The sequence below is a fragment of the Staurois parvus genome, unplaced genomic scaffold (genome assembly GCF_062004578.1).
Source record: "Staurois parvus isolate SC_StPar_1 unplaced genomic scaffold, SC_StPar_1.0 ptg000548l, whole genome shotgun sequence".
Classification (NCBI taxonomy): Eukaryota; Metazoa; Chordata; class Amphibia; order Anura; family Ranidae; genus Staurois; species Staurois parvus.
The window spans coordinates 2,750,108-2,776,967 of record NW_028318344.1 but is presented as its reverse complement, the minus strand read 5'-3'; the positions used below and the strand labels follow the sequence as shown (position 1 = coordinate 2,776,967).

At 40.4% G+C, this 26,860-nt stretch overlaps 1 protein-coding gene across 2 annotated transcripts in view; it reads left to right on the top strand.

Moving 5' to 3' along the window:
* SPHK2 (sphingosine kinase 2) overlaps positions 1–25,250 on the top strand; it is a 59,656-nt gene extending 34,406 nt beyond the window's left edge. For both annotated transcript variants that reach the window (XM_089690958.1, XM_089690957.1), the window contains 4 exons: positions 616–765; positions 855–949; positions 5,576–5,691; positions 20,335–25,250. In XM_089690958.1, the coding sequence (XP_089547084.1) occupies positions 616–765; positions 855–949; positions 5,576–5,691; positions 20,335–21,343 (1,370 nt within the window). In that variant the 3' untranslated portion in view covers positions 21,344–25,250. The remainder of the gene's footprint in view (positions 1–615; positions 766–854; positions 950–5,575; positions 5,692–20,334) is intronic.
* Positions 25,251–26,860: the final 1,610 nt, after the last annotated feature.

Below are 26,860 nucleotides of genomic sequence, written 5' to 3'. Positions count from 1 at the left end.
AAATCTACTATAGGGCGACCCTTAATCGATTAAACAACACTTTGAGGTCACAAAGATCTTATTGAACCTGTTTAGGGGATGGTAAATGTATAGAAAAATCATGCTGCGTATGTGGTTGTAGTACTACTAGTGATCAAAGTACCCCAGGATTATTTTTCTGTATGTTTTATGAGATGGTTTTTATACAGTTTTTACTGAGTTGTAAAAACTAAAAATGGTTTATTTTTGTACATTTGGGTATATCACATTTATTTTTATTTTTATTTATTTTTTTAATTTTTATTTAATTGTACTATTGCTACACACATGGCCCCTCCCCGTCCTCCCTTGTTATCTATCTTCTCATCAGCTGCATTTAGTAAAGTGAGAGAGAATGGGAGCTGGTTCACACCTTAATTTTTTTTGTTCCGGATGCGTTTCGGAATGCATGTTTATGGTGCATTTTTTTGTTTTTGATGCGGACACAAATGATGGCAAAGGCCCAACCTACATGGGTGACTGCTGAGAGTCATGAAAAAGATATCTGAAATGTAATACCGGTGAAGACGATTCGCAACTTTACTGTTTTATCTGACTTTATTAATCCTGCTCTTCTGTTGACATTTTTAAATTTAGAAATTACTCCGGATCTCCAGCCCAGAGCCCGGCGATTATTGCTATTACTGAATCCTTGTGGTGGACGCGGCAATGCCCTACAGCAGTGTCACGCACACATTTTGCCCATAATTACTGAAGCAGATATCAGCTACAATCTCGTACAAACAGGTGAGATTTATGCATTGCAAATTGTGTGTTCTTCCTCAGCAATTATTGTTTGTGGTACTTGACTAACCCTTCTGTGTTGTTGCTTCCAGAGAGGCAAAACCATGCTCGAGAACTGGTACAGGCTATCAATTTGGAAGAATGGGATGGTATTGTTGTTATTTCTGGAGATGGACTTCTCTTTGAGGTAATAGCCAAATTTACATTTAAACATTAGTCTGAGGAAAGTTCCTTTGAAACTTTACAGTATTTGTCTGCACCTTATTTAAGTGGTGTTCAGCTCCATCTGCATTGCAGCTGCGGCCTGGTTGTTTGCCATTTTAAAGCTGAGATGCCCTCAGAAGCCAATGTTATACCGAAGCAACATTTTTTTTTTTGGTAGTTTTTCAAAATCCTAATATTCTGAAGCAAAAGCTACTAGCAGGCCCCGGGTTAACAGCAGCCAAATGTAGTAAGAAATATGTCCATAAAATGATCGTAAAAGTGGCCACAAAGTCTTTAGAGCATCTCCTCCACAGATAGAGGGATATCTGAAATACAGCAGAAGAATGCTTGAGGGCGCTTCTAAGTGCAGTGGAAACCACGTTATTAATAAGAGTCAATATTCACTCACGAGTGTGAACAATAAGATGCATATCATGTAAATCAAAAGCCATCATCTGTGGTCCCAGGCAGTGCCCTATCCCATAGCATCAGAGTGCATCGAGCCAGCGCCCGTAGTGAAAAAAGCAGGCAGCCAAGGAGAGAGCAGGAGCCACATAAGCCAATCCATCCTCTGTGGCGCCAGCTCCTCTCCCAGGTGGAGTGATACCAAGTGCCAAGTGGGTTAACAACTATTGGGCTGCTTTCCCACTGATCTGCAAGTGCAGCACAGTGCACTTGCGGCTTTCCTGCAGGTCAGCTGCACTGAGCCATAGACTTCTATGATATTCTGCGGGTTTGTCGCACTTTCAAAATGTGCACCATAACTGCAAGATCTCATAGAACTCTATGGCAAAGCGCAGTTAACCCTCAGTCACAGGTGCACTGCACTGCACCTGTGGTGCGGGTAAACAGCAGCGCATCAGTGTGAAAGCAGCCTTATAAGGGGGCTCAGGACACTAAGGGCTTGTTTACATTTGCGGTTTGGGGCATGGTAAACCACCATAGTTGAAACATGTTTTCACCACCCCCCTTTAATGGTAGATCAAATGATATTGTCAACCATTAGTATTATAAAAAATGTCTGAAGACGGCCTATTTATTTCCTTTGGCAGGCTCTTGCTTTACTATTGTTCTAATATTACCACTGCACAGAAAAGCTTCTTTCACGTTGAAGGCAGATTAGAGAGCTATTCCCACGCTGTACCAGAAGGGACAGGAAAGATCCTACATTACACATGCATATTTGTTGTTGTGTGGGAACAGCATGTGTAGAAGTTTGAATATTTTCTGTTTTATTTTATTATACTGTAGTTTACACAATGGAAGAAACAATTCCTAACATATTCCTTTTTATTATTTTTTAATTTTTGTTTTGAAATTAATTTTTTTTTGTTAGGACAGGAGAACTTTTGGTTATAAATTTTTTTTATTGCAATGTTTTTTCTTGATTAAAATACTGTGAACAGTCATTGATGCACTTCTGAAATCCTAAATCCCTGGCTTTCATATAGATCGTCTTGCTTCAGTATGTTCACTCGCTGACTCAGACCAAGTGACCAGGTCAGAACACCTGATTTCACAGGCTGTGTGCTCGCTCTAGGATAGTGACCTAGACACTAACAATTATCTAAACATTTTAGAAGTTGGTGACCATTGGTAGTTGCTGACCTCTAATGAGAAATAGCATGAATGTCATAGCATAATCGTTCCAAGTTTATACTTTGTTTCTCCAACGCGTTTTAACAGGACGCAGCCCGCTTCTGCAGGGAGACAAAGTATATAGTTCCATTAATAACATCAATGGCTCCGTAGGAGGCCAGTGGGAAACATGAGCATTGGATCCAGCCAGCAGTGCGAAAGGTCCCTCAATCAACAATGTAGATGTCCGCCAATTGGACAGAATTACAAATCCACCGTGGGAAGCACATCAGACAAGGTACTTATATGGTCCAAAAAGGCCCCAAGCAGCTCATGGCTATATTCCTCGAGAGGACTGGGAGGACTGCTATTACTGGACAAAGGATTGGTTTCTTTTTATTTTTTTTATTTTTTTCTTTATTTGATGCCAGAACGACTCTTATCTGCTTGGGACTTTTTGGACCATACAAGTACCTTGTATGATGCGCTTCCCACTGTGGATTTGTTATTCTGTCTATTTGGTGGGACTTGTAGTTCCCAAACAACAGAACACGTAGAGGTTGTGCACTCTTGTCATATATGCAATAAAACTCTCCAGTCTCGCAGCCTGCCCCAACACCACAATGAAAGAGACATCGTACAGGTACTGATGGTGAGATGTACTACAGAAAATCTAAAATTGTACCTACAAGAGACCAGTGCAGCCACCAACAATGTTCCTGATCGCTAGTCACTCCAGTCCCAGTGTCACCAGAACCAGTGCATGCGTCAACAGTGTCCCTGATTGCCACCACATTAGTAGTGTCATCAAGGCCAATGTAGCCCACAACAGTGCTCCCGATCTCTTCCACACCAGTGCAGTGTTGCCTCTGCCTGCCGCTTGTACTGACCTTGGCCTGTTTATTGACCACATTTCTGACTGCTGCCTGAACTGACCCATCTGCATGTCCCACTGTCTACATTTCGACCAGCCCCAGCCATCCCCTGTGGACAACTGGACTCCTGGAACCACAGGATATCTTTTATTTAGCCTCCTGTACTTTTTGGCCAGTGAACATGGCATTCTGGGGGGAAGCCACATACCAGTAGGCTGGTCTTGTTTGGCTTATAAGTATGGGACAGCTATAGGTGATGCTACATTAAGTTATATTTCCTGACAACTTGTACAGAGACGGCCATTACAATACACACTGGTTTTGGTACAATTAATTGATTTTTGTGACACAAGGTACAATGTCTAGTAAATAATCAGTCCAAACATTGAAAAAGTCTCTCAATACTCTGCAGGAGTCGCACAATCTGTTTTGAGGTGAAGTTCTAAGTATGCCCACAATGTGTGAAAAATATCTTATTAAATTGACAACTTAAAAAAAAAAAAAAAAATCTTTTTCATTTTCTTTCCACATTTTCTAAAAACGTAAGGCAAAATAATTAAGCCTTCAAAAGACTCACCATGCTTCATAAAAAATTCCTTGGGATGTTTACTCTCTGAAATGTGGTTATTTTGTGGGTGTTTTCACTGTCCCGGTGCTCTAAGGACTCTAAATGTGAAAGGTAGCCAGCAAATTAGATGGCTTATTCGTGCACCTAGAACTCATGAAGAGACACTTCTTGGATTTTGGGCCTATGTGGCTACGCTGTGAAAGTGTCTCACACAAGGTATCGCCATACTTCATTCATTTTCATTCTGCATGCCAAAAGACTCACCATACCTGTGGTGGTTTTTTTTCCAAAATGTCATTTCATCGGTGTTTCCACTGTTCTGGTGCTCCAGGGCCTCCAAAAATGTGATAGCTAGTCAGGAAACTAGATGTGTTTTATGCTTCTAGACTATATAATAAAAACCCCACGCTCTATTCAAAAATATATGTAAAAAAAGAAATAAACATAAATAATCAGCAGCTATCACTACAAAATGTGCACTCCTCACACTATAACAGAAAAAAATATTACAAACAGTGAAGCACTGATAGCGCTTCACTGTTTGTAATATTTTAAAATATTTTTTATGTTTGTAGATTGCCTGAAGGTGCTCCTAAGATTTTGGGACTCTATACCGTTCAGAAAATATTTTTGAGTGTCTGCTTTCCCAAATGGTATCCTTTTGTGGGTGTTACTGTTGTACTGGTACTTCAGGGGTGTGGGAATTTATGATAGGTAGGAAATTATATCAGTATTTTTCCTTTTTATGTAGCAAAACATTTAAACAATGGTGATTCAATTTCACCAAAAGAAAACTGTATCTGTCTCAAAAAATTATAAAAATTTCAGTTGGCAACAGTGTTGCATGAGTAATTGTCATTCAAAAATGTGACCGTGCTTAAAACTGAAAAATGGCAAGGGAGTGAAACAGTCTGGTCTTCAAGTGGTTAGGTAGTGGATGTGTGTGGATTGTTTTTTGGGAAAAAAATATTTAGTGTCACATTAAAGCACTGATCTCTTCATAAAACTTCAGTATTTACTAAATTCCCCCTCTTGTAGCATGTGGGCATCAAAAGTCATCACCCATTAACTTGAGTGTAAATCATTTCTGTATGTTGTTGGTTTTTTTTTTTTTTTTTTTTTAGAACTGTAAATATTGCTCTGGTTCCTTTTGTGTGTGTGTGTATAATTTTCTGAAACGGTATGTCATGGTAGATTAGTCAGGTTAATTATTCTATAAAACTAGTAAGATGGCCTACTGGTTGGGAGGTTGGAAACCTTTTGTTCTATATGACTTTTTTTTTTTTTTTTTTTTTTTTTTTTTGAGTACTAATATACCACTGTACTTTGAGTACAAAGACCAATAATGTGTTTGTAACCCATAACCACCAATCTAGAATTGTATCTTCTAGAAAGTTTGATGATATAGCTGAGCACTGATTATCTGCTATGGATTAGTGCACTCCATGCTTTTTCAATGCCTAGTTAAGTTTTAGATTTTATAGCGTTTGAAATCCAACAAACTATCATAGTATAGAGTACTAGATTCCAGCTAGTGTACTCGAGCTGTCCTATTTTCCTCACTAATGTAATTGTATATTCTGCTCAGGTTATTAATGGTTTGATGGAACGCCCTGATTGGGAAGATGCAATAAAGATGCCTATTGGGATTCTGCCTTGTGGCTCAGGAAATGCCTTGGCTGGAGCTATTAACTACAATGCAGGGTAAGCAAATCTCTTGCAGCAGAGATATTGAGCTGGTTCACACAGGAGTCAAATTTCTGAGCTGAGTAATGGAATATGCACTAAGAAGGAATTTAAATCGGGGTTTGTGTTGGAGAGCATATCCTGTGTATAAAGACACCTTTCACAGAGTGAGTGTGGACTTTTATTTTTTTATTTGTAGGGAATATATATATATATATATATATATATATATATATATATATATATATATATTTTTGGAGGTGAGCGCAATATATATTAATATTCATCAATGTTTTTCCCCATTTGCTGACACAAGTTTTTGGATTTATCAAGAGGACTGTTCATTTAACACAGAAATTGTTTGCATCAAGGCATATTATATTGTTTTTGTTATTTCAATATGTTTTTGAGTATATAGTTTGATTATGAACTGATAATCACTGTTGCAAGTTTTTTTATATAATTAATTTAGCATGGGAGCACAGCACTAAATATTATTCATTAATAGAATTTTTATTTTATTTATATATATATCAAATCTCTGTTTATACTGTTTGGGACCATTCACATGAGAGTATAACTTGCTTCCTTGGGACCTGCAAACAAGGCAAAATAATGCTTTCGGCTCATACATTGGCTCCAAGTGCACCTAAGCACCTATATGTGGTTTAAAGCACTTACCCTATTCAGGACCTCTCTCATTCCCTGAGGTTCTATACTAAGGAACAGTTGGCTTGGATGTGCACACGAACCATACCCTTACATGCACTTTAACTTTTAGGATGTACATCTCTGCTTTATTCAAGCACAAGCAATTAAATTACCCCAACGACACACATCATTACCCCAGAATTTGCAATTTATCTTAAAGGTACAGTGCATGTTTAAAGTATTCAGACCCCCTTTACTTTTTTCAATTTTGTTACGTTGCAGCCTGATACTACAGTTGATTACGTTCATTTTTCGCCTTCAATTTACTACAAAGTGAAAACAAAACTTTAGAAATATCTGTGAATTTATTTGAAGAAAAAAAATGAAATCTCACATGTACTTAAGTATTCATTCCCTTTATTCAGTACTTTGTAATTGCTGCCAAAGATGCTTCAACAAAGTGACAAGCTTTGCACACCTGGATTGGTGGATTTCCTACCATTCTTCTTTGCAAATACTCTTAAGATCAGTTAGGTTGGATGTAGTCTGTCGGTGGACAGCCATTTTCAGGTCTCCAAGTCAGGACTCTGGCTGGGCCACTCTAGGACATTCACAGAGTTGTCCCTAAGCCACTCCTGTGTTGTCTTGGCTTTGTGCATAGGATCGTTGTCACTTTGGAAAATGAACCTTCGGCCCAGTCTGAGGTCCCGAGTGCTGTGGAACAGGTTTTCATAGAGGATATCTCTATACATTGCTACATTCATCTTTCCCTCAGCCCTGACCAGTCTCCCATTTTTTGCTGCTGAAAAACACCCCCTACACCATGATGCTGCCACCACCATGCTTTACTATTGGAATGGTATTGGTCAGGTAATGAGCGGTGCCTGATTTCCTCCAGACAAAAAGTTTAGAATTTAGGTCAAATAGTTCAGTTGTGATTTCATCAGACAAGAGAATCTCGTTCCTCAGTCTGCGAGACCTTCAGATGCTTTTTTGCAAAGTCCAAGTGGGCTATCATGAGGAGAGGATTCCATCTAGCTACGCCGCCATAAAGCCTAGATCGTTGGAGGGCTGCAGTGATGGTTGTCCTTTTATGGAGCTTTGTCCCATCTCCACACAGGATCTCTGGAGCTCCGTCAAAAACAATCAAGTTCTTGATCACCTCTCTAAAGCCCTTTTCCCCTGATTACTTGGTTTGGCCGGGCAACCAGCTCTTAGAAAAGTCCTCATGGCTTTTGCTCTGAAACAATATACCTTGTCAGCTGTTATAGAGAGGTGTGTGTCTTTCCATGTCCAGTCAATTTAATTTACCACAGGTGGACTTCATTCCAGGTGTAGAAACCTCTTGGCAACGATTGAGAGAAATGGGAGGCACCTGAGCTGTATTTCCAGTGTTGCTGCAAAGGGTCTGAATACTTTTGCCAATGGGATATTTCTGTTTTTATCTTTAATAAATTCACAGACATTTCTATAATTCTGTTTTCATTTTGTCATAATGGGATACTGAGTGTAGATTGATGAGGAAAAAAAATAATTTAAAGTGTAAGTAAATCCACATTACAAAAACTATCAAAATGCTGTATTACATGGTGTTCATACTCACTCAACCACTATGGGATTTGTTTTCTGTATTCTGCAAAAAAACCTGGTTGATCCTGCTGTTCTCTATCTTCCTCTTTTGATTATGTCCTTCGTGCCGTTTTGGGGATTTTGCAGAGTAATGGTGGCAGCTACTGCACATGCTTAGTTGTCAGTGAGTTTCTAAGCTGAGTATTTCCTTCCTGTTACATCTGAGCAGCCCCTGGGACTATAGAGTTACACATGTGAGTATATATCCCCTCCCATGTTATTGCCAAAAATATAAAAGATTTGATTTCAAATATATATTTATATGATGATTTAAAACCGTTTTATTGATATCAATTTATTTATTTTATTTTGAGGACTAGAAGCTCCTCCTTATGTTTCCTTGCAGACAGAGCTTGGTCATGTGACAGCTCTATATCGATCAGTAAAATGGTACTATTTTTTAATTAAAATAATTATAGTGCCATCATCCATATACAGAAAGAAAAGGGACAATGAAAATAAACTGTGTGTCTTTTAGTATCACTTTAACCGTTTCCCGTCCGCCCCTATAGCAGATATACTGCTACAGGGCGGCACAAGTGCACAAAATCACGTGTGTATATATACGTGATTTTGCATTTCTGGGTAGGGGGCGTGCGCATGCCCTACCCACGCCGCCATTCGTGGCCGTGGCTGTCAGTCACCGGGTCCTGGACGGTGATTAATCGCCGGCGCCCAGTGATTGCCGAGCATCTCCAACAGGGGGAGAACTGTTAGTAAACAGAATTTTCCTCTCTGTCAACTCGTGCACACTGCTTTGCATGGGTGTGCATACAGAGAAGCACCCAGCACACAGTTAACCCTTTGATCGCCCCATATGTTAACCCCTTACTGGCTAGTGCCATTAGTACAGTGTCAGTGCTTTTATTAGCAGTGATCACTGTATTGGTGTCACTGGGGATGTCAGTGACACAGTCAGTTCCCCCAGTGTCAGAATGCCCGCCGCAGTCCCGCTATAAGACACTGATTGCCGCCATTACTAATACAAATTTAAAAAAAAAAATCCCAGTATATATGTTGCCATTTGTAATTGCTATAACTTTCATGTAAAACAATTAATTTACACATATTTGGGATTTTTTTTTGTTTTTTTAGCAAAGACATGTAGCAGTATACATTTTAGCCTCAATTTATGACGAAAGTTTATTTTTTTTTTTATTTTTTTACCGTACATGTTTAATAGCAAAAAGTCAAAAATATTTTTTTTTCTCAAAATTGTCGGCCTTTTTTTGTTTTATAGCACAAAAAAATAAACCCTGCACAGGCAATCAAATACCACCAAAAGAAAGTTCAATTTGTGGGAAAAAAGACATAAATTTCATTTGGGTGCAGTCAGTTAAAGTAACGCAGCGCTGTAATGCAAAAATTAGCCTGGTCACTAAGGGGGGGGGGGGTGTAAATCCTCTGGAGGGCAAGTTGTTAAACAACTGTAGAATCAGGTTGCAACATAAAATTGAAAAAAGTAAAGAAGGGGTCTGAATAGTTTTTGCATACACTGTATTTTTTTTGTCTCTTGACTGGGTGCACCTGACACAAACAACTTGTGGACTCTCTTATCAACAGCACTGACACCTACCCTATGCCCTATGGCTCTACACCTGTTCTGATTCATGCCCTTAGCTTGCTTATTTGACTCTGGTTATGCCTTAGTTGCTTCTAATATTAGTTATTCGCTGTGATTATATACTGGCAAGCATTATCATCACTTGGGGGTGGCTATCCAAGATTACCTCCTCCCTTTATCCTTTGCTTTCAGGCGCTTGTAGGCCACATGTCAACATTAAATGTTGGCTTTATGCTAACCTGAAACCTCTCCATGTTATGTTTTGGGAGCCCTACAATCACCTGCACACTTTGTTTTGTTGACCTCTGGCAATGTGTACCAAATCTACACCTTGGCTTTTCACTGGCGGCACCAAGGTACTTGGCTCAAACCAGCTTGTTAGTGATAGAACTCTGGCTTCTTACCTAATAATTCTCTGCTGACCCCACCTACCTCTTTGCCCAAGACTTGTGGCATCCACTTATTAGATAGTAACACTTTGACGTATGGCAGATATGGCACTTCCCCCTCGCTCCACTTCTTTCATGATTTAATGAGGGGACTAATTTATTTTCTGTTAGTGAGTGGCAATAGGTAGTGTCATAGGCCTGAGTGAAATGTGGTGTTTCCAATGACTGGCATGATTGAAATATTATCTGAATTGAAATGCGAACTATCACAGCTCTGTGCTTTCCTTTACCCCCCCCCCCCTTAGAAAAAAAAAATGAGAGTTGTTTTATTTGTTTTTTGCTTTTTTAAACCCTTCCAGTTACCAAAACATTCAGACCCTCATTCAGGATCTATAGACTATTTTCACTCCTAAATATAAACGTAAAAATCTTGGTGAAAGTTCTGACTTAGAGGGAAAAAAAACCCACTTCTGCCAACTCATGCATAAAGACCAAGTATTCGGGGACAATGTCTACTGTATGATACAACTCATCGGAGTCGCTTGCTCTAGAATCCCATGAAGCTATGTTGCTTTCCTTCAACATATGCAAAACCTTTGACACACTATCTTGGCAGTATTTGCTTTTTGCCCTTCACCACTGGGGCTTTGTGGACATCTTTTGCCCTGCTCACAGTTCTCTATGGCCTACTGCTTGCTGTGATAGAATATGCAGTGTTCAGTTCAGAATCCTTTCCCATACTTTGAGGAACCAGACAGGGATGCCTCTTATCCTTTATTTATGAGATATAGCACAAAAGTAAGGGGAAAAATGTTTCTCATTCCTTCTCCTTCCCTTCTCATAAGGCGCCCCCTAAGGGGTGATAGTTACATGAGCTACAGGAAATGAATTATAGTCTAAACCTCTATCTCCTGATGCTGAGGAGGTCCAGGTAGACTAAATTTTATCGAATTTACAGGGACAATCTCTAGCAATATGTCAGTTTGTACAGCGGCAAGAATTAATTCACCAATCTAATCTACAATCCTAAATTAGGAGGTTCAGGTTTTTTCCAATGTAGCGCATTACATTTTTTGGCATAGAAGAATAGGATTCATGTCCATACCTTTTGGGATTCACGGAGATCCTCCTCCCCAAAGTGCCAAGTAAACATCTATTAGGATTACATATATTAGGCAAAGCTAATTTGTCCCCCATAAATTTAGTGATAGAAGACCAGAAGGATGCAACCTCAGGATAGGCCCATACCATATTAAATAAATTCCCAATAGCAGCAGAGCACCTATGACACTGAGAAGATGTCCGCCTACCCATAGTATATAACCAGTGAAATAACACTGGTTACTTGGGACCCCACCACCTTGGGCCATGATTCATCCTGTAGTGGTGGGAGATTAGATTGCCACTGCTCTTTATGTTTGTCCGCCAGGGGAGTTGGGAGGGGTAGCAGTAGCTGACAATACATATCAGCTTAGAGTGTTCCTTCCCCAACAAAGCAGCCTCCAGTGCGTATGTTTGCAGGGCCACCTCCCTGGGGCCAAATTGGGCCGCAACTGCATGACAGAGTTGAAGGTAGAAATAAGAATAGGTAGCAGGTATGTTAAGTTCAGCCCACAAGGCAGCAAATGATTTAAATGACCCGGGGGAAAATAACTGATGTGTGTATCTGAGTCCAAACTGAGCCCAACATTTCACGTCAGGAAGCTGATGCAATTCCGATAAAGCAGGATTATTCCACAAAGGTGCATTAGGGGAATACTGGCAGTGGGGTGCCCTTGATTACAAAGATGGAAGCTTTTATAGGAATACTTTAGAATGGCAGCTCCTGTGGAGGGATACAGACCATTTCTGAACAACACATTGATTAAAGCTTCATAAGAGTGCATCAAAGCTATGTCAGTTGTCACCGCAGCATTAGGATGGTGAGGGGAAAAAAACAGGCATGTATGTGGGTCAATTGGGTTGCCAAATAGTGAGTGGTTGGCTTTACCTAAACTACAATGTTACTAACAAAGGGGAGTGGTCAGAAATAGCTCCAGGTAAATATTTAAACTCTAGGACACAATGGAGAAGGTCTGGAGATACAAAACACACATCCAATCAAGAAAGCGAATTGTACATAGTAGAATGACAGGGGTATTCCCTATCCTAAGGGTATTTCCAGCACCAACAATCTGTCAAGTTATATTTGGCCACATAATTACCCAATGGGGAGGATTGATGAGGGTCAACATGTGATGTATCCAGGGCATTGGAAAGTACCATATTTAAAGCTCCAACCAAAAGTATGGGGCCCTCCGCCACCGAAAGTACACACGCCATTACTTGATCCAAACCGTCACGGTAAAAGGAGGAGGAATATAAAGAGCAACAAAAGCTGTAAACTGAGATGTTAATCTGCAAGACTGCCACAACATACCTGCCAAATGAATCCGTAACCACAGTGGTAATGGAACAACCCAACAATTTGGAGATTAACATTGTAACCTCTCTAGAATAATTAGAGTACGTGGAATGAAAAGTGTGGGCCACAAATGCCCATTTCAAAGCCAACACTTTAGAACCAATCAGTTGAGTTTCCTGTAAAAATATCAGGTGAGGTTCATGTTTCTATATCTATATATTGAGAGACCAGTGAGCGTTTAATTTTAGAGTTCAGGCCTCTGACATTCCAAGAGACCACCGTTAAACTCTGCATATTCATTTTCCAAAACAGAAAAAGGTAAACCCCTCAAAAGAGGGGGGAAAAAGAAAAAACAAAAAAGGTAGCGGCTATAAGTAGAAGGAAGAGGCAGGTCAAAAAAGCTCACAGAAGAATAAATCTCCTAGTAAAAATGTGCACTGTAAAGGTATCATCAATTAATATAACAATTGACTTAAGCACCAGCAACCAAAAAAAGGAAAGGAAAATGGCAAACTATTTCCCATAAAAAATGCAATAATACATATAAAATAGTACAACACATTCCCCCCACCTGGCTCATAATCCCCAAACGATTTTGAGCTTGTACCCTGAACCAAGATAACAACATAGGGGGTGCAGTTCAGCCCCGTCCAGCCGGACGAGACAAGGAGAAATAAATGTATATAGAAGAGAGTTACAAAAGGTCCTAAGATGCTGCTCCTCTGTGGTCCTCTGTTCCAAAGGGAAGAGGCAGCCATACTCTATAGAATCATGAAAGTACCTCCAACTCGGCAGCCCCCTCATCAAGATGGGGGAAGAGAAAAATGATAGGAAAGAAGACCGAAAAACCAGATGGATAAGGAGAGCTGCGGGGCGCCAGATCTAAGTTCAAAACAGGAGAAAAAGCTTCCCCCTAACAACCGTAGAGAGTTCAGGATTTGCCCAGAAATTCCAGCCAGTAATCCGCCTCCCCTGGGGCAGTGAAAAATTGAGCCTTGCCATTATGCAGCAAACTCAGCCTAGCTGGGGTATAGCATGATGTAAGGGATGACGATCCCATAGCAGTTTCTTCACACTTGGAAAGGAAGCATGTTGTTTATGTTGCAGCGGAGAAATCAGGGAAGATAGTGATGACATTATTGTAGATCAGGTAACTCACGGGCCTTTTGAAGTGTCACTTTGCAATCCCTGAAGTAAAGGATACATGCAAGAAGTGGTCTGGCTGGGCCTCCTGGGGGGGGGGGAGGGGGGAGCTCTAAGAGGAATCCGATAGGCTCTTACAATAGCAAAAAAGCGGGGGAAAAGTGTCAGTACCTAAAGCGGTTTTCAACCATTCTGTGAGAAATTCCTCCAGATTCTTACCTTCCACCCCCTCAGGGAATCCCAGAAAGTGGTCTTCCAGATCACCCAGTTTAGCCGCATGAACTCTCTGCTCGGCCTGAAATTCTCCAAAGGAGGCAGAGAGAGGGTATATGTCCTCCTCCACCTTATTAAGCTGTTTTTTGGCATTAGAGACCCTGTGATGCAGTTTGAGCATTTTCTTTCAGGAGAGAAAAGTCCACTCTAAGAGTCTCTATGGTGTTTAGTAAGTCAGCCAATGGTCAGGGAGTTCAGTCCATCCAGTCTTGGGCACCCTCTTCCCAAGTAGGGGTAACAGTATGCGGCCACGCCAGAGGCTTGAGTGGTGTGGGTGCCATCTTGGGTCTTATGTGCGACACGGGCCAGCTTTTCGCTGGGAGGCACAGAATGGTCTTTCCCAATCTAGACCATCATCAGACTCCGCAGAGGAACTTCCCAAGCACAGAGGTAGTTCTAACCGGTGGTAGCAGCACTAGCTGAGCAGGATTATGTAGTAGGATGATAGTGGAAGCACGGAGCATGGAAAGAGAGCTACTCAAATACCGGAAGTTAGACACGCCCCCCCATCCCCATTTCTTTCTTTTTTTTTTTTTTTACCTAACCCCATAGTTGCAACCCGAAGCCTAGAAATCGCAAATACACACAATAATATTGTGTTTGCTGACAATATTCAACTGAATATTTACTTCCCTCACATTAATCTACCTAACCTATTCAATACGCTTTCAGACATCACTGCCATCTCTGGACTCAATGAAACAAAAACTGAAAGCACTAACTTTAACTCTTAACCCTCCTACCAATTCCAGTACACAGTCATGTTTTACAAGTTCTGCAGAGAAAAAGTCTAACTGTATATGCTATTTCTATAGACCAAGACTAGCTGCTCACATTCTATATCGCTACAAATTGACAGCAAGGCTTAGTGTCCTATATTTGAGAAAATACTAAATTGTGGCCCAGATAGTGCTCAGCGTCATTCCAAACAACTCAAGAATTGCCCGTATGGTTCCACCTGAATATCATAAACCGTTTACCAGTTCCCATCTACGATCTAATTTGGATTCCTACAAATCCTATATCTGATCCCACACTACAACATTCCTTGAAACTAAATTAACTATTCCACTAAGTTTGATATCATCTAACATTCAACTTTCAGGCTTTTCTTTTACAAGCCTTTATTTCTTCCAGCTTACAAAAACTCATTGGCTTTCTAATGGCATGATATGTTTTGTATACTTACATTGGTTCAGCTTGACACAGTGCAAGTATGCATATCTCATACCTGTTGGGCCACTGGGGAAGCTGAAAATCACTTTAGTATTCAGTGCTGCTGGGGTTTTCTGCAAGTAGCTTCCCATCTGCACTCTGAGTGAGTGGGTCAGTATCACCATTTATAGGATGCCTTGTATCTTTTCAGTGAAAACACTTTCCCTTGGTACATTACCTCTTACCACATAGTGCTTCATTGTAGTAGTTTTGGGGATGAAAAGAACTCTTTTGCTCATATGGTAGCAGTGCCCAAAGGCACAAAGACTCCTCCTCCATTCAGATTTGTATTTTGTGAAGATTTAACTCGTAACCTTTGAGAAGTCTTACTAAACAGACCATTCTCTAATCTTGCTAAATATTAAAGGAAATTGGTGGGGGGGTTTTCTCTTCCTTGCCACTTGGCCAACACTAGCTAACACTTAAAAGGAACCAACCCCAAATTTTTAGGAGGCACTATGGATACACAAAGAGCTATTCTTAATTATCTTCATCTTAAATTTCTCAAAATATTGTCTTTACAGCAAAAGCGGCATTCTAGCCACAAACTAATCCAAGAAACAAGCTAAGGCATGGGCTGCCCTGGCTGGACCCCATGTATTTCTTCCCTTGACACCCCGACACCCCCCCCTTGCCCAATAACTCAGTACCCCAACATTTTACCATTCTGAACACCATTAGTTTCCCCCCTCCTTTTTCTTTTTTTTTTTTTTTTATATTCTTTCTATGCTTTCCTTCTTATTCAGCTTGCCTCTTTTTCTACCTTCACCTACACTATCCCTCGTCAACCTCTCTTCTCTTATTCTTTTCTACATAGGGTCATAGAGATCCCAACCACCCCTTTTGCAGCCTCCGCAGCACTTGACTTCAGGTTTCATTTTAAATGTACGTTAATTACCATACTTTGTTTTCCTATCTCTTGTGCCCCCCTTTGGTTCTGATAAATCATTACAGTGTAATGTGTTGCATTCTTGTAAAACGGAATAAACTCAATAAAATATAGCCTAGTCCCATTGGTTTAATGTTAAGTTACTAAATCACAATTGCAATCAAATCTGCAATGGTGAGTCATAAGAGTGTGGTTGTCAATTAGCAGCAGGTGATGTCTGTAAAAGATCATTTAGCACAGTGGTGGGCAACCTTTTTTTTTCAACTGAGCCAAATCTCTCCAAAACCACGATTGAAATTTATTTTGAGAGCCACATTTTTAAAACCGAAAATACATAGGATGGTACACTGTTTTTTAGTTTCAATAAGTTTTTATAGTAATTCATCCCCCATATAGTAATTCATCCCCCATATAGTAATTCATCCCCCCTATAGTAATTCATTCCCCCTATAGTAATTCATCCCCCCTATAGTAATTCATCCCCCATATTAATTCATCCCTCATATAGTAGTAGTAAGTAAGTAGCAAGTAGTAAGCCAAGTCCCCCCTGTGTCAATTCACTTACCTTTTGCTCCGCGCGTTCCTCTCGCCGTGTTCCCGCGCCGTTCCGGTCTTCAGGGCGGACTGTGAGAGGAGCCTAGCTCCTCTCACGTTTGTCACGCTGCCCCACCTACACACATCCTGACAGCCACTCACTGGCTATCAGGATGTGAGTGGCAGCGAGACTGGCCAATCATTGCATTTGAGCGCGCTGCCCTGGCTGTTTTTTTTTTTTTTTTTTTTGGATCACGCTGCAGAGTCCCTGTCGCCCGAGAGGAGGGAGGGGAGCGGGCGCCCGGCACACCAGAGCCGCATTAAAGCGTGTAAAGAGCCGCATGTGGCTCGCCGACCACTGAATTAGCACATTGACATGCCAGATTTTAAAGCAACATGAGTCACCTATCTATTCCACTGCAGCATAGTCGCTATCTGAATTACAGATGTACTGGCCCCAAAAAAATGGGCTCATGGTAGCATATGACATGAGGGGACAAACTGCAGGAGTGAAAAAGGTACAGTGAACCTAAAGTGGTTGTATACCTCAGACATGAAATCTGAACAAAGCGCATATTTCTAACCTGTTTACTTGCCTCTTTCTAAAGCAAGTGTCATTTTTCTCTGCTGTCTAGTTCCTCTGTTATCAGGATGAGTCAGTTCTGACAAGTTTTCCCAGACACCAAGAGCTAAAAAGGTGACAGGGGAGGGAACTCCAGCACATAGCCTGTGATTGACAGCCTTAGCTCTGTTCCTGTGTTGTTGTGTCTCTTACCTTCAATCAGCTTTTAGAGCTTATGTACAGTGTGTAACTGCAGCTCCCCACCCCCTGCTTTGTGAATCTGGGAAAAATCCTTTTCATCTGAGTTTTACGAGGATGTACAGGACAAGTGGCTGCAGATACAGGTACAACTTATGTAGGAGGATTTGTTTCACCTTTGTGCATCACCTGAGGCCAGTCTCTTCACTGGCTATAGGTAAGGGTTTACAACCACTTTAAGCTGAAGGGGTACAGGAATAGACAACCACTTGGTAGGCTATTTGCTAAATGTCACTAAAAGCACAGCCTTCAAATATCACAAGACCTAATCCGTTTATCCACTGTTCACAAAGTCAAAATTTATAGTAGGATTGATATTTAGAAACAACTTGCATCTACAACCATAACCTGATGTGAGGTGTACAAAACCTGAAACCTGGGCCAGTGGGGGAAGGGGGGTATATTTGGAGAAAATGTGAAAGAATGTCTGCATCTAATGTCTGACCAATTTTAAACATGGTGGGCTTTATGTATTGGCTTAGACTGGCATCTTGTTGGAGTTGTTGGCTTTGATTTTTTTTTGTTTATAATGACCAAGAAATAAGGATATTCTCCAAGTGGGAACACAAAGCACTACAGTCCCAATAGGGGGTTCTAGACCTTCAGCACTGTAACCCAAAAATAGTTTTGGCTGATGTTTAGTGGTTGTCCACAGAAACCACTGTTCTGTGCTCTTCTACGTGTAAGTGGAGGCAATCCACTAAATACACAGTTATAATACATGTGTAAACCATATAAACTACTCAGTATATTGTAATTCTGTTTAGAATGTTTTCTAGTCCAGATACCTCTACCAGATAACATGAAAGGCCCTGACCTGTACATTTTTCCATTTCAGTCTAACCAATACATGTTGGTCAGAATTATGGCTAGTAAAGACAGCAGCTCACCGAAAAGGTCATCTGTCCTCTTTTCTACACTTGTCAAGTTTCATTTGTTACTTTCACAGCACTATGCAATGCAGTAAAGCCTGACTGGCTTACAATACTGGCTCTGCCCCTGTCCGCCAGCCTGGTGTGCAGGGAATTATGTGAAGCTAGTACAAAGACAAATATAGGTATAATTAAAAAAATATACAGCGGGTAAAATAAGTATTGAATACGTCACCATTTTTCTCTGTAAATTTATTTCTAAAGGTGCTATTGACATGAAATTTTCACCACGTCGGTAACAACCCAGTTCAATCCATATATACAAAGAAACTGAAACAAAGTTCAGAAAATAAGTTTTTTATGTGTAATAAAATGGAAAGACATCGGGAAAAAGTATTGAACACGCCAACTGAAATTTTAATACTTCGTACAAAACCCTTTGTTGGTGATGACAGCTTCAAGACGCCTCCTGTCTGGAGAAACTAGCTACGTGCATTACTCAGGTGTGATTTTTGACCCTATCTTCCAAACAAACTGTCTTCAAATCTTGAAGGTTCCATGGGCCTCTTTTATGAACTCCGATCTTTAGTTCTTTCCATAGATTTTCTGTTGGATTCAGGCGATTGGCTGGGCAATTCTAGCAGCTTTATTTTCTTTCTTTGAAACCAATTGAGAGTTTCCTTGGCTTTGTGTTTGGGATCATGGTCTTGCTGAAATGTCCACCCTTGTTTCATCTTCATCAAGAATCTCTTGGTATATTTTTCCATTCATCCTTCCTTCAATGATATGAAGTTTGCCAGTACTGTATGCTGAAAAAACAGTCCCACACCATGATGTTCCCACCTCCAAACTTCACTGCTGTGTTGTGTTTTTGGGGTGAAATGCAGTGTCTTTTGACCTCCAAACATGGTGTGTAATATGGCATCTTGATAAAAATTCCTGACATGAGGGGGGGGGGGGGGCTTGGGCGAGCTGCACCGCACTGCCTGTGTTTATGGATGCAGGCAGCACTGCGTGGGATCAGGCAGGTGTGCCACCATAGGAAGTGGCTTCCTATGGTGGCACACCAAGAAGGGGAGGAGTGCCAGCAGGGGACCCAAGAAAATGAGAATTGGGGCTGCCCTGTGCAAAACCATTGCACAAAGCAGGTAAGTATATCATGTTTGTTATTTAAGAAAAATTACTTTATAATCATTTTAAAGCCCATGAGCTTTTTTTCACCTTTGGACACATCAGACACCCAAATATGCAAACTAGTTAGAGATTTAAGGCATACAGATATATTTTGCATTTTTCCATTGATAATCTAAAACCAGGGGAGTGTTTTTTAATTCCTGAATATACTGTAACTTATTGCATATACAAGGGGGGCAACCATTAGAGGTTACACCACGGGTGCTTAACCTGTGGCCATCCAGGTGTTTGGGAACTACAAGTCCCATGCGGCATTGCAAGATGACAGCTACAAGCACGACTCCCAAAGGCAGAGGCATGATTGGGCTTTTAGTTCTGTAACAGCTGGAGGGCCACAGGTTGAGCACTCATGGCTTACACTGATAGCTACTGAGAAAAATTGGGTAATGCAAGGTGAATGAAAACGGTGTTTATAGCTTTTGCTTTATATATATTTTTTTTCTTTTTTTTTTTTTTTTTCTCTTTCTATGCATGGGTTTGTTTTTGCAGCCTAGACGTGTGTAGTGTAGGTTTAGACTGCAGGTCAAATTTTGTGTGCAACTGAAATGTTTTGCACTGTAGGGCTTTGAGCAAACACAAATAAGATAACCATAAAATTGGTCCTGTCACTTCAAGAAAGTAGTATTAGAAAGAATGTTTTGGATGAATTCTAGACACTTTGACTTATCCTGATCCTCCCACAACACAGTGCAGGGCCGCAGTTCATTAAACAGCACATTGTGTTGTTGGGTGTGTTCAAATAAGTCTTCAGTTCCATCTATGTAAATCCAAGAAGTAGCATACTGCAGATCACACCTGCCACAACATGTTTGCTTGAGTCTTGGCACCCTGCATCTATGGGTTCTCATACAAGTGGGTATAGTTTCAGAATCTTCATCTTTATGGTTAATGCAAGCACCTCTGCCCAGGAATATGTTTTGCTTTAATGTTGTGGTTTAGGTACTGAAATTACAAAAAAAAGGGTCATTGGTTTTATTTTATTTTAAAATAGTTAATGTTTCAAGCATTAATATGGAATTATTTATCTATCTGAAGATCTTTTTGTTTGACATGTTGTGATTTTTTTTTTTTCTTTTTCTTTTAGGTTTGAGCAGGCAATGGGTTCAGAGCTGCTACTTAACTGTATCTTGCTGCTGTGCCGTGGTACTGTTATGCCTATGGACCTTGTGTCTGTCACAACCAGCTCTGGTACTCGCTGTTTTTCTTTTCTTAGTGTGGCTTGGGGCTTTATCTCAGATGTGGACATAGAAAGTGAAAAGTACAGACACATGGGCTCTGCTCGCTTCACTTTTGGGACCATGGTAAGAGTTGCTTCCCTGCGTACTTACAGAGGACGCCTTTCCTATCTGCCTGTATTAGATGCTCACCGTCCCATTTGCAGGAGTATCACCCTATCTCCCAATGGAAGCCTTGCTCCATTACAGCGTTCCCAGCTGCACCGTACTATTTCTGATATGGGTCTTTGTGAAGAGCGTAATATGTATGAAAGAAGCTCTGCTGCACTCGACACTAATGAGCTACCAAGCTTTGAGACTTCACCCTCTCCTGGCTCTCCAACAGCATTGCACACCAACCAGTTCACGTTTGACTCCGTGCCTGATGACCTGCCTGAGCATGACCATGTGCTACCAAATGATGTAGAGCATTCTATTCACAACCAGGTAAATGGACCCATTGATGATCTTCTGCCTCCTTTAGGCCAGCCTTTGCCCAAATCCTGGGTTACTGTGGAAGGAGACTTTGTTCTAGTGCTTGGTATCTACCAGACTCACCTTGGAGCCGACTTATTCACAGCACCATTTTCCTACTTTGATGATGGACTGATTCACTTATTCTTTGTAAAGGCTGGAATCTCCCGGGCAGCCCTTGTTCGACTCTTTTTGGCCATGGAAAAAGGGACACATGTTGGAATGGAATGTCCATACGTTGTGCATGTTCCTGTTCGAGCATTCCGCTTAGAGCCTCTCACGAAAAAGGGAATCCTTACTGTGGATGGGGAGCGGGTAGAATATGGCCCAATTCAGGTTCAAGTACACAGAGGACTTGGAAATCTTATCACTGGGTCTGGTAGAGTCCGTATGACCCCTTTCTAGGCCTTTCTTTTATCCTAATGGTCTTGTGCAATGCAACAATCCCTCCTGTTTAGCTACCTTTTTTTAGTTGATCTAGAATACAAATGATTGTTCTGAATTAGAAATGATGACATTAACTTAATTTTGGCATGTGCCTCCTGTATTTTTCTGGTGCTAGTCACCGATGGGAGCATGGTTTGGATGTGTGAATTGGTGTAATTGATAATGTAAATATGCAAAGAAAACTTTAGGCAACTTTTGCTGATAATGCACTTAAGTAGAAATGCTTGCTAAAAATGTTATTCTAGTTTTCTTCCGGTTTATTCTTTATATGTGCTTCCTGAAAACTAATAATTATTTATAAGCCAGGAATTGGGTGTAGAAGATTGTACTTATAAAGTATAAGGCATCTGCAGGTCCCAAGCAAAATGTATTTAATTTCTATTTAAGGCTGCTAATTGTACTTAAGGCCTCATGCACACAACAGTACAGGGACTGTACAGTGCACAGAGCTACAGTACGGACATATCTGAGAACTGCTGCTGCCACATACAGTAGCCCATTGAGATGCATTAGAAGAGGCAACTGTGCACGTTGTTTGCCAGGCGTTGTGTAAAGCACCATTATGTGCACTGACATTTGCACCGAATGCAGATCGTGTGATATGGCAGCCTCTTCTAATAAATCTTATTTGGCAGTTGTATGTGGTGGCAGCTGATTCTGGAAATGTCAGTACACAGGCTCTGCATGCTGTATGCCCAGGTACATAAAACCTAAGGCAGTGCTGCTTACTGGGCAGATATGAAGTGCTACACAAATATAGAAGTCAGGAGCCAATTGTTCCTACCCTGGAATCAACAGGTGGGTTTTTTTTTTTTTTTTTTTTTTATACATGCTTTAGTTGACAACAATAGCCAGGCGTTATGGCAGAAGCAGAATTTTCTTGTTGGCATCTTAGCTTCTGGGACGTGTTTTGCCACATTGATGAGTAATGCTGCATTGATTACAATAACCTTGCTCATATAGCAAATAATTTTTTTAAAGGGGTTTTTCACTTTGAAAGTCTGGACCATTGTTTGATGCTGCTTACATATAGACCCTCTTATGCATGTCCCCATTCCACCTAACACATGCAGACTTGCTTTTAAGTAAAAAAGGGAAGTGCTGATGTACAGAATACACTGACCCCTATCAACCAATCGCATTTCACTTTACTGGAGTTAGATTAGTGAAAGATGCATTTTGATTGGTTGCAGTGGGTTAGTGCAATTTCCTTTTGAACATGGCTGTTTGCCTTGATGAATAAGCCTGTTTAATGTCATATTTCACAATAACCCAATGATCAGGTATATTGGTGCTCTCTCACTTTTATATCTGATATGACGTTCTTTTCTAAGACTCAGTACAGGAATGAGTTTCTCACTTATGCTTAAGGGATTTTGAGAAGCAGGCATTCTTTATGCTAATGAAATGGGAATCTGCTTTTCATTTGACAGCCAAAACACCTTTGGACAAATGTATTGTGAGCAATGAAAATGGTTCAGTTTTACTCAGCAATAAATACTTAATGATATACAGGTTACTTTCACTGTACACAAATTCAGTATTTGAAACCAGAAGTTTACATTCCCTTTTTCTAAGTAACATAACACTGCTTCTTCTTTGCCTACCCTGCATATTGCTATGCCTTAGTCAAGCACAGCCATGCTTGATGTACATGTTTCTACTCACTGATTCAACTGTCTTCTACATTCCTTGGAAACCATTTGACAGCCTTGAATGTGATTCTCTCCTTCTGTTCAGTTTATAGGCTGGCTTGTGAATGTCTGGAAATTATTTTTAAGATTGGCACAAATGCACCTTTTTCATGTTGCTATTTACAAAGTATTAACTGCTTGTTTTATTTGTTGCTGTGTCCTTGTTTACTGTCTGTACATTACTTCTTGATGATTGGTCACCAGATGCAACTTTTAAAGAGACCGGCTGTTGGTAACTGATAGTTTTGATTAGATGCAGGGAGAGACTGCATCACGAATCTGATGAGAAGGATTACCTCATTCATCAGCCATCAAGCTTCTGTCTTTACCCAACTGCCAATGCTATTAAAATGGAAGTAAACTCTGTGAAAAATACCTACCTCCTAGCATATGGTTTTCTGGAGGAGACACAGACTCTTCTGCCAAAAAACGTTTCTCTTTCTGTTAGCAATTTTTTTTCTGTGTACTCTGTATGGTTCATACACCATGAGGTGAACATTCTCGACTTTGGTACCAGGGATGATGTCATTTCTTTGCATGCACAAGAGTTAAATCTTCAATGGGCACCCAGCAGCTAGAGCAGCCTTTCTCAACCTCTTCAGCGGGATCCTTGAAATAACTTTTCAGTCTCGGGGAACCCTTGCTAAAAATTACCATATCTACAACCCATAATACATTAGTTTGATGGTTAATGGGAAGAATGCGTCTTACACTTGTGGTCATTGGGAAGAATTGCCCCGTTTTAGATAGCTAAAAAGATCAATGGTGTTAGTGGGAACTTCTCAGAGAGGCAGAAAATGCTCTTTGCTCAAGGAACCCCTGGTAACCTCTGGAGGAATCTTAGGGTTGCTTGGAACCCGGATTGAGAAACCCTAGGATAAAGGGGATGTCTGAAAACCCAGAAGTATCAGAGATGGTGGTGGGAACAAAGTCTGCTTTGCACGGAGCTGGAGAAGTGTACCCTTGTATGGTAGGTGTGCACATTATGGAAAATCCCACCCAGCACACAGTGCTTTAACACCACTTTATGATGAAAGGGCTCACACTCCCTTTATTTTAACTAAAAGGGGCTCAAACAAGAGTTGAGTCACTGAGGGAAGGGATGGAGTGAAGCATGGCCAATAACACAGGTAGATCTTATAGCTGAAATATTTGATGGGTAGATGATGTAGCTTGAGTCCTCAAAGCACATATGACAGAACCTGGTGACTCTGGACTCATCAATGTTCACTGAATTGTCAATGAGACCCTGGGAACAGCACATTGTAATTTGTATTCATACCTGTATGAAATTTTATATTTGGATATTACACGTAAATTTACTTATTGAGTAGGACACCTTGCTTACTGTGGTTAAGTGCCTCTATGCAGTTTACCCCACCATAGTCGCCTCCCCTCCCCCCCGTGGATGATCTCTGTGCCAACTACAGGTGTCATTTAGTGTGATGTCAGATGAATCCTGGTAAATGCTTCTCTTTTCATATCTCCATACAGAAGGTAAAGCTTCACAGTCCAAGATTAAAGATCAGCAGTCGGAAAGTTAAACTTGAGCCTACCGCCTGACACCCTTCTTGCTGAGTGTCCACTCATATGCTGTCTCACTGAAGTGGGGCTGCATATGTTCGTGTTTGTGCTGAGATCACACTGCACAGAGAACAAACTGTTACTCACAGCTGTATTGATCGAGAGTTGGAAAGGCCAGCTCTTAATTACATGATTGCTGTGATAGCCTATAATTTGCTATTACCGTGATCAGTCACTGTACAGCTCACCCTGTACTCATCTTTAATGGAGAAAAAAAATAAGTTGTATCTTTTTCTCTATGCTAGAGGAGAAGTAAAAAAAACCAAAACAAAGTCCTGTAAAGCAAACAAAAACAGTAAGGGTAAAATTAGCTAGGTCAGTGTTGGTGTAATTTAGTTAGGATTTAAAAAAAAAAAGTTTTCTTCATTTATCAGTGTCTGTGTTTTAGGTAGGATAAAAAGAATTGTGCATTATTGGTTCTGGGCCCAGCTATGGCTACAAACAAATAACATACACATATGTGGTATTGCTGCAATTGTCAGGAGCAGGAGAATTTGTTCTGGATTGTTCTTTGGTCATATGTCATGTTAACAGCAAGAAATGTACAGAAACAAAATCAAAATATATTCTATTTTTACTATTTTGAACCAGATTTTTTCCTTTTGATATAAAAAAAAAATAGGAGATACCCATTACCATTTACCACCCAGCGAAAGCCCAATTTGTCCTGAGAAAAAACAAGGTATAATTCACTTGGCTACACCAAGCAGTTGCTATATGTACAATTTTACTAATACATGCCAATGGTGCAGAACTGGGTTCAGACCTTCATCACAAAAGGGTTAAACACAAGCAGTGTTGCTATCTAGGAAGAAAAACAGTTTGCTTGATTTGAAATTGTTTAAATTAAACCACATTGTGGAGTAAGGGGATGTGTCTTATAATATATTTATAACTTGCTAATACATTATTTGGTAAGAACATGATTTTTGGCTTGTCCCATTTCCCCAACTAATGATCTAATTGTGGTTCCTTGACTGGTTTTATCAAGCAGAGGACAGTATATGATGTATAGTTATTTCAGTCAGTTGGAAATTTTGGCTTTTATTTAACAGATTATTCTGAAGTGTTGAAAGCTCATTTCAGTTTGCCACAGCATACCTCCATATATTTTTTTTTTTTCTGGTATTTAATCCAGCCACAGTTTAAAGTTCTTAGTCCTGATATCTGGCAGATTAAAGAGACCTTGTCACCAATGTAAAAAATTGTATGTAAAGTGCAGAAAAAATAGTTTATTTTAGTCCTGGTTCACACCGATGTGACTTTTCATGCGACTTGACAGGTCAAAGTCACGTGACAAGTCACACACTATTTGCAGCTATGGAACCGTTCATATCGGTGCAACTCTTAAAAAGGTTGCTGCACTATTTTTGCGATTTCATGTGTGACTTGAATTGACATCTGTGCATTAAGTCACACAGATGTCGACAAGCCGCACATGGAAGTTGCACTAATCGCTTTGAACTTGCGCTGAACTACCGCCATTTCAAAGCTGCGTTCTGTTCGAACCAGGTCTAATTCTTAATTTCAGTGTTTTTCCTTTCCATAAACCATTTTATTCACTTTAAATGCACCTTTCAATATGCTTGGAAACTTCAACATTCCAGGAGGAATTGACTTCCTAGTACAGTTGCCATTCCTAACCCTCTCCTCTTCTAGGAGTCTCTATTTGTCACGGTGTGTGCTGGCCCTGCTCCTTACCGCTTCCCCTCTATACATATTATATATAGTTGCTTTGGGGTGGAACAAAAGGAAATGCACTAAGATCCCATTTGAGTGACAGCTCTGAGTCTGCTGACATCACATCCAAGATGCCAGCAAACAGCAGCAGTCTTAGACCTTTTGGATGTCTACAGAAGGGATGCTTTTCCAGTAAATAACATGCATGAAGTATGATAAATGCAAATATAATCTTATTGGAAGATTTATCTTGAAATCAATGGTTTGGCGACAGTCTCTAAGTTGCATATGTTGCAGATCTTTTATGAAAACAAAAATGAACTGTCCTGAGCAGCAAATCAGGCATTGAGTTTATTTTGTGGTTGTTGGACTTTCACTGGTGATCTAAATGCAAAACCTCTCTTTCATACATATGAAGTGGTATCGAAAAGTTTTGACTAGTTTTGTAATGTACCCACAAATAGCAGCACAAGGCTGCATGCACAGTCACGGAGCACCGACCTTCATAAGTTAGTGT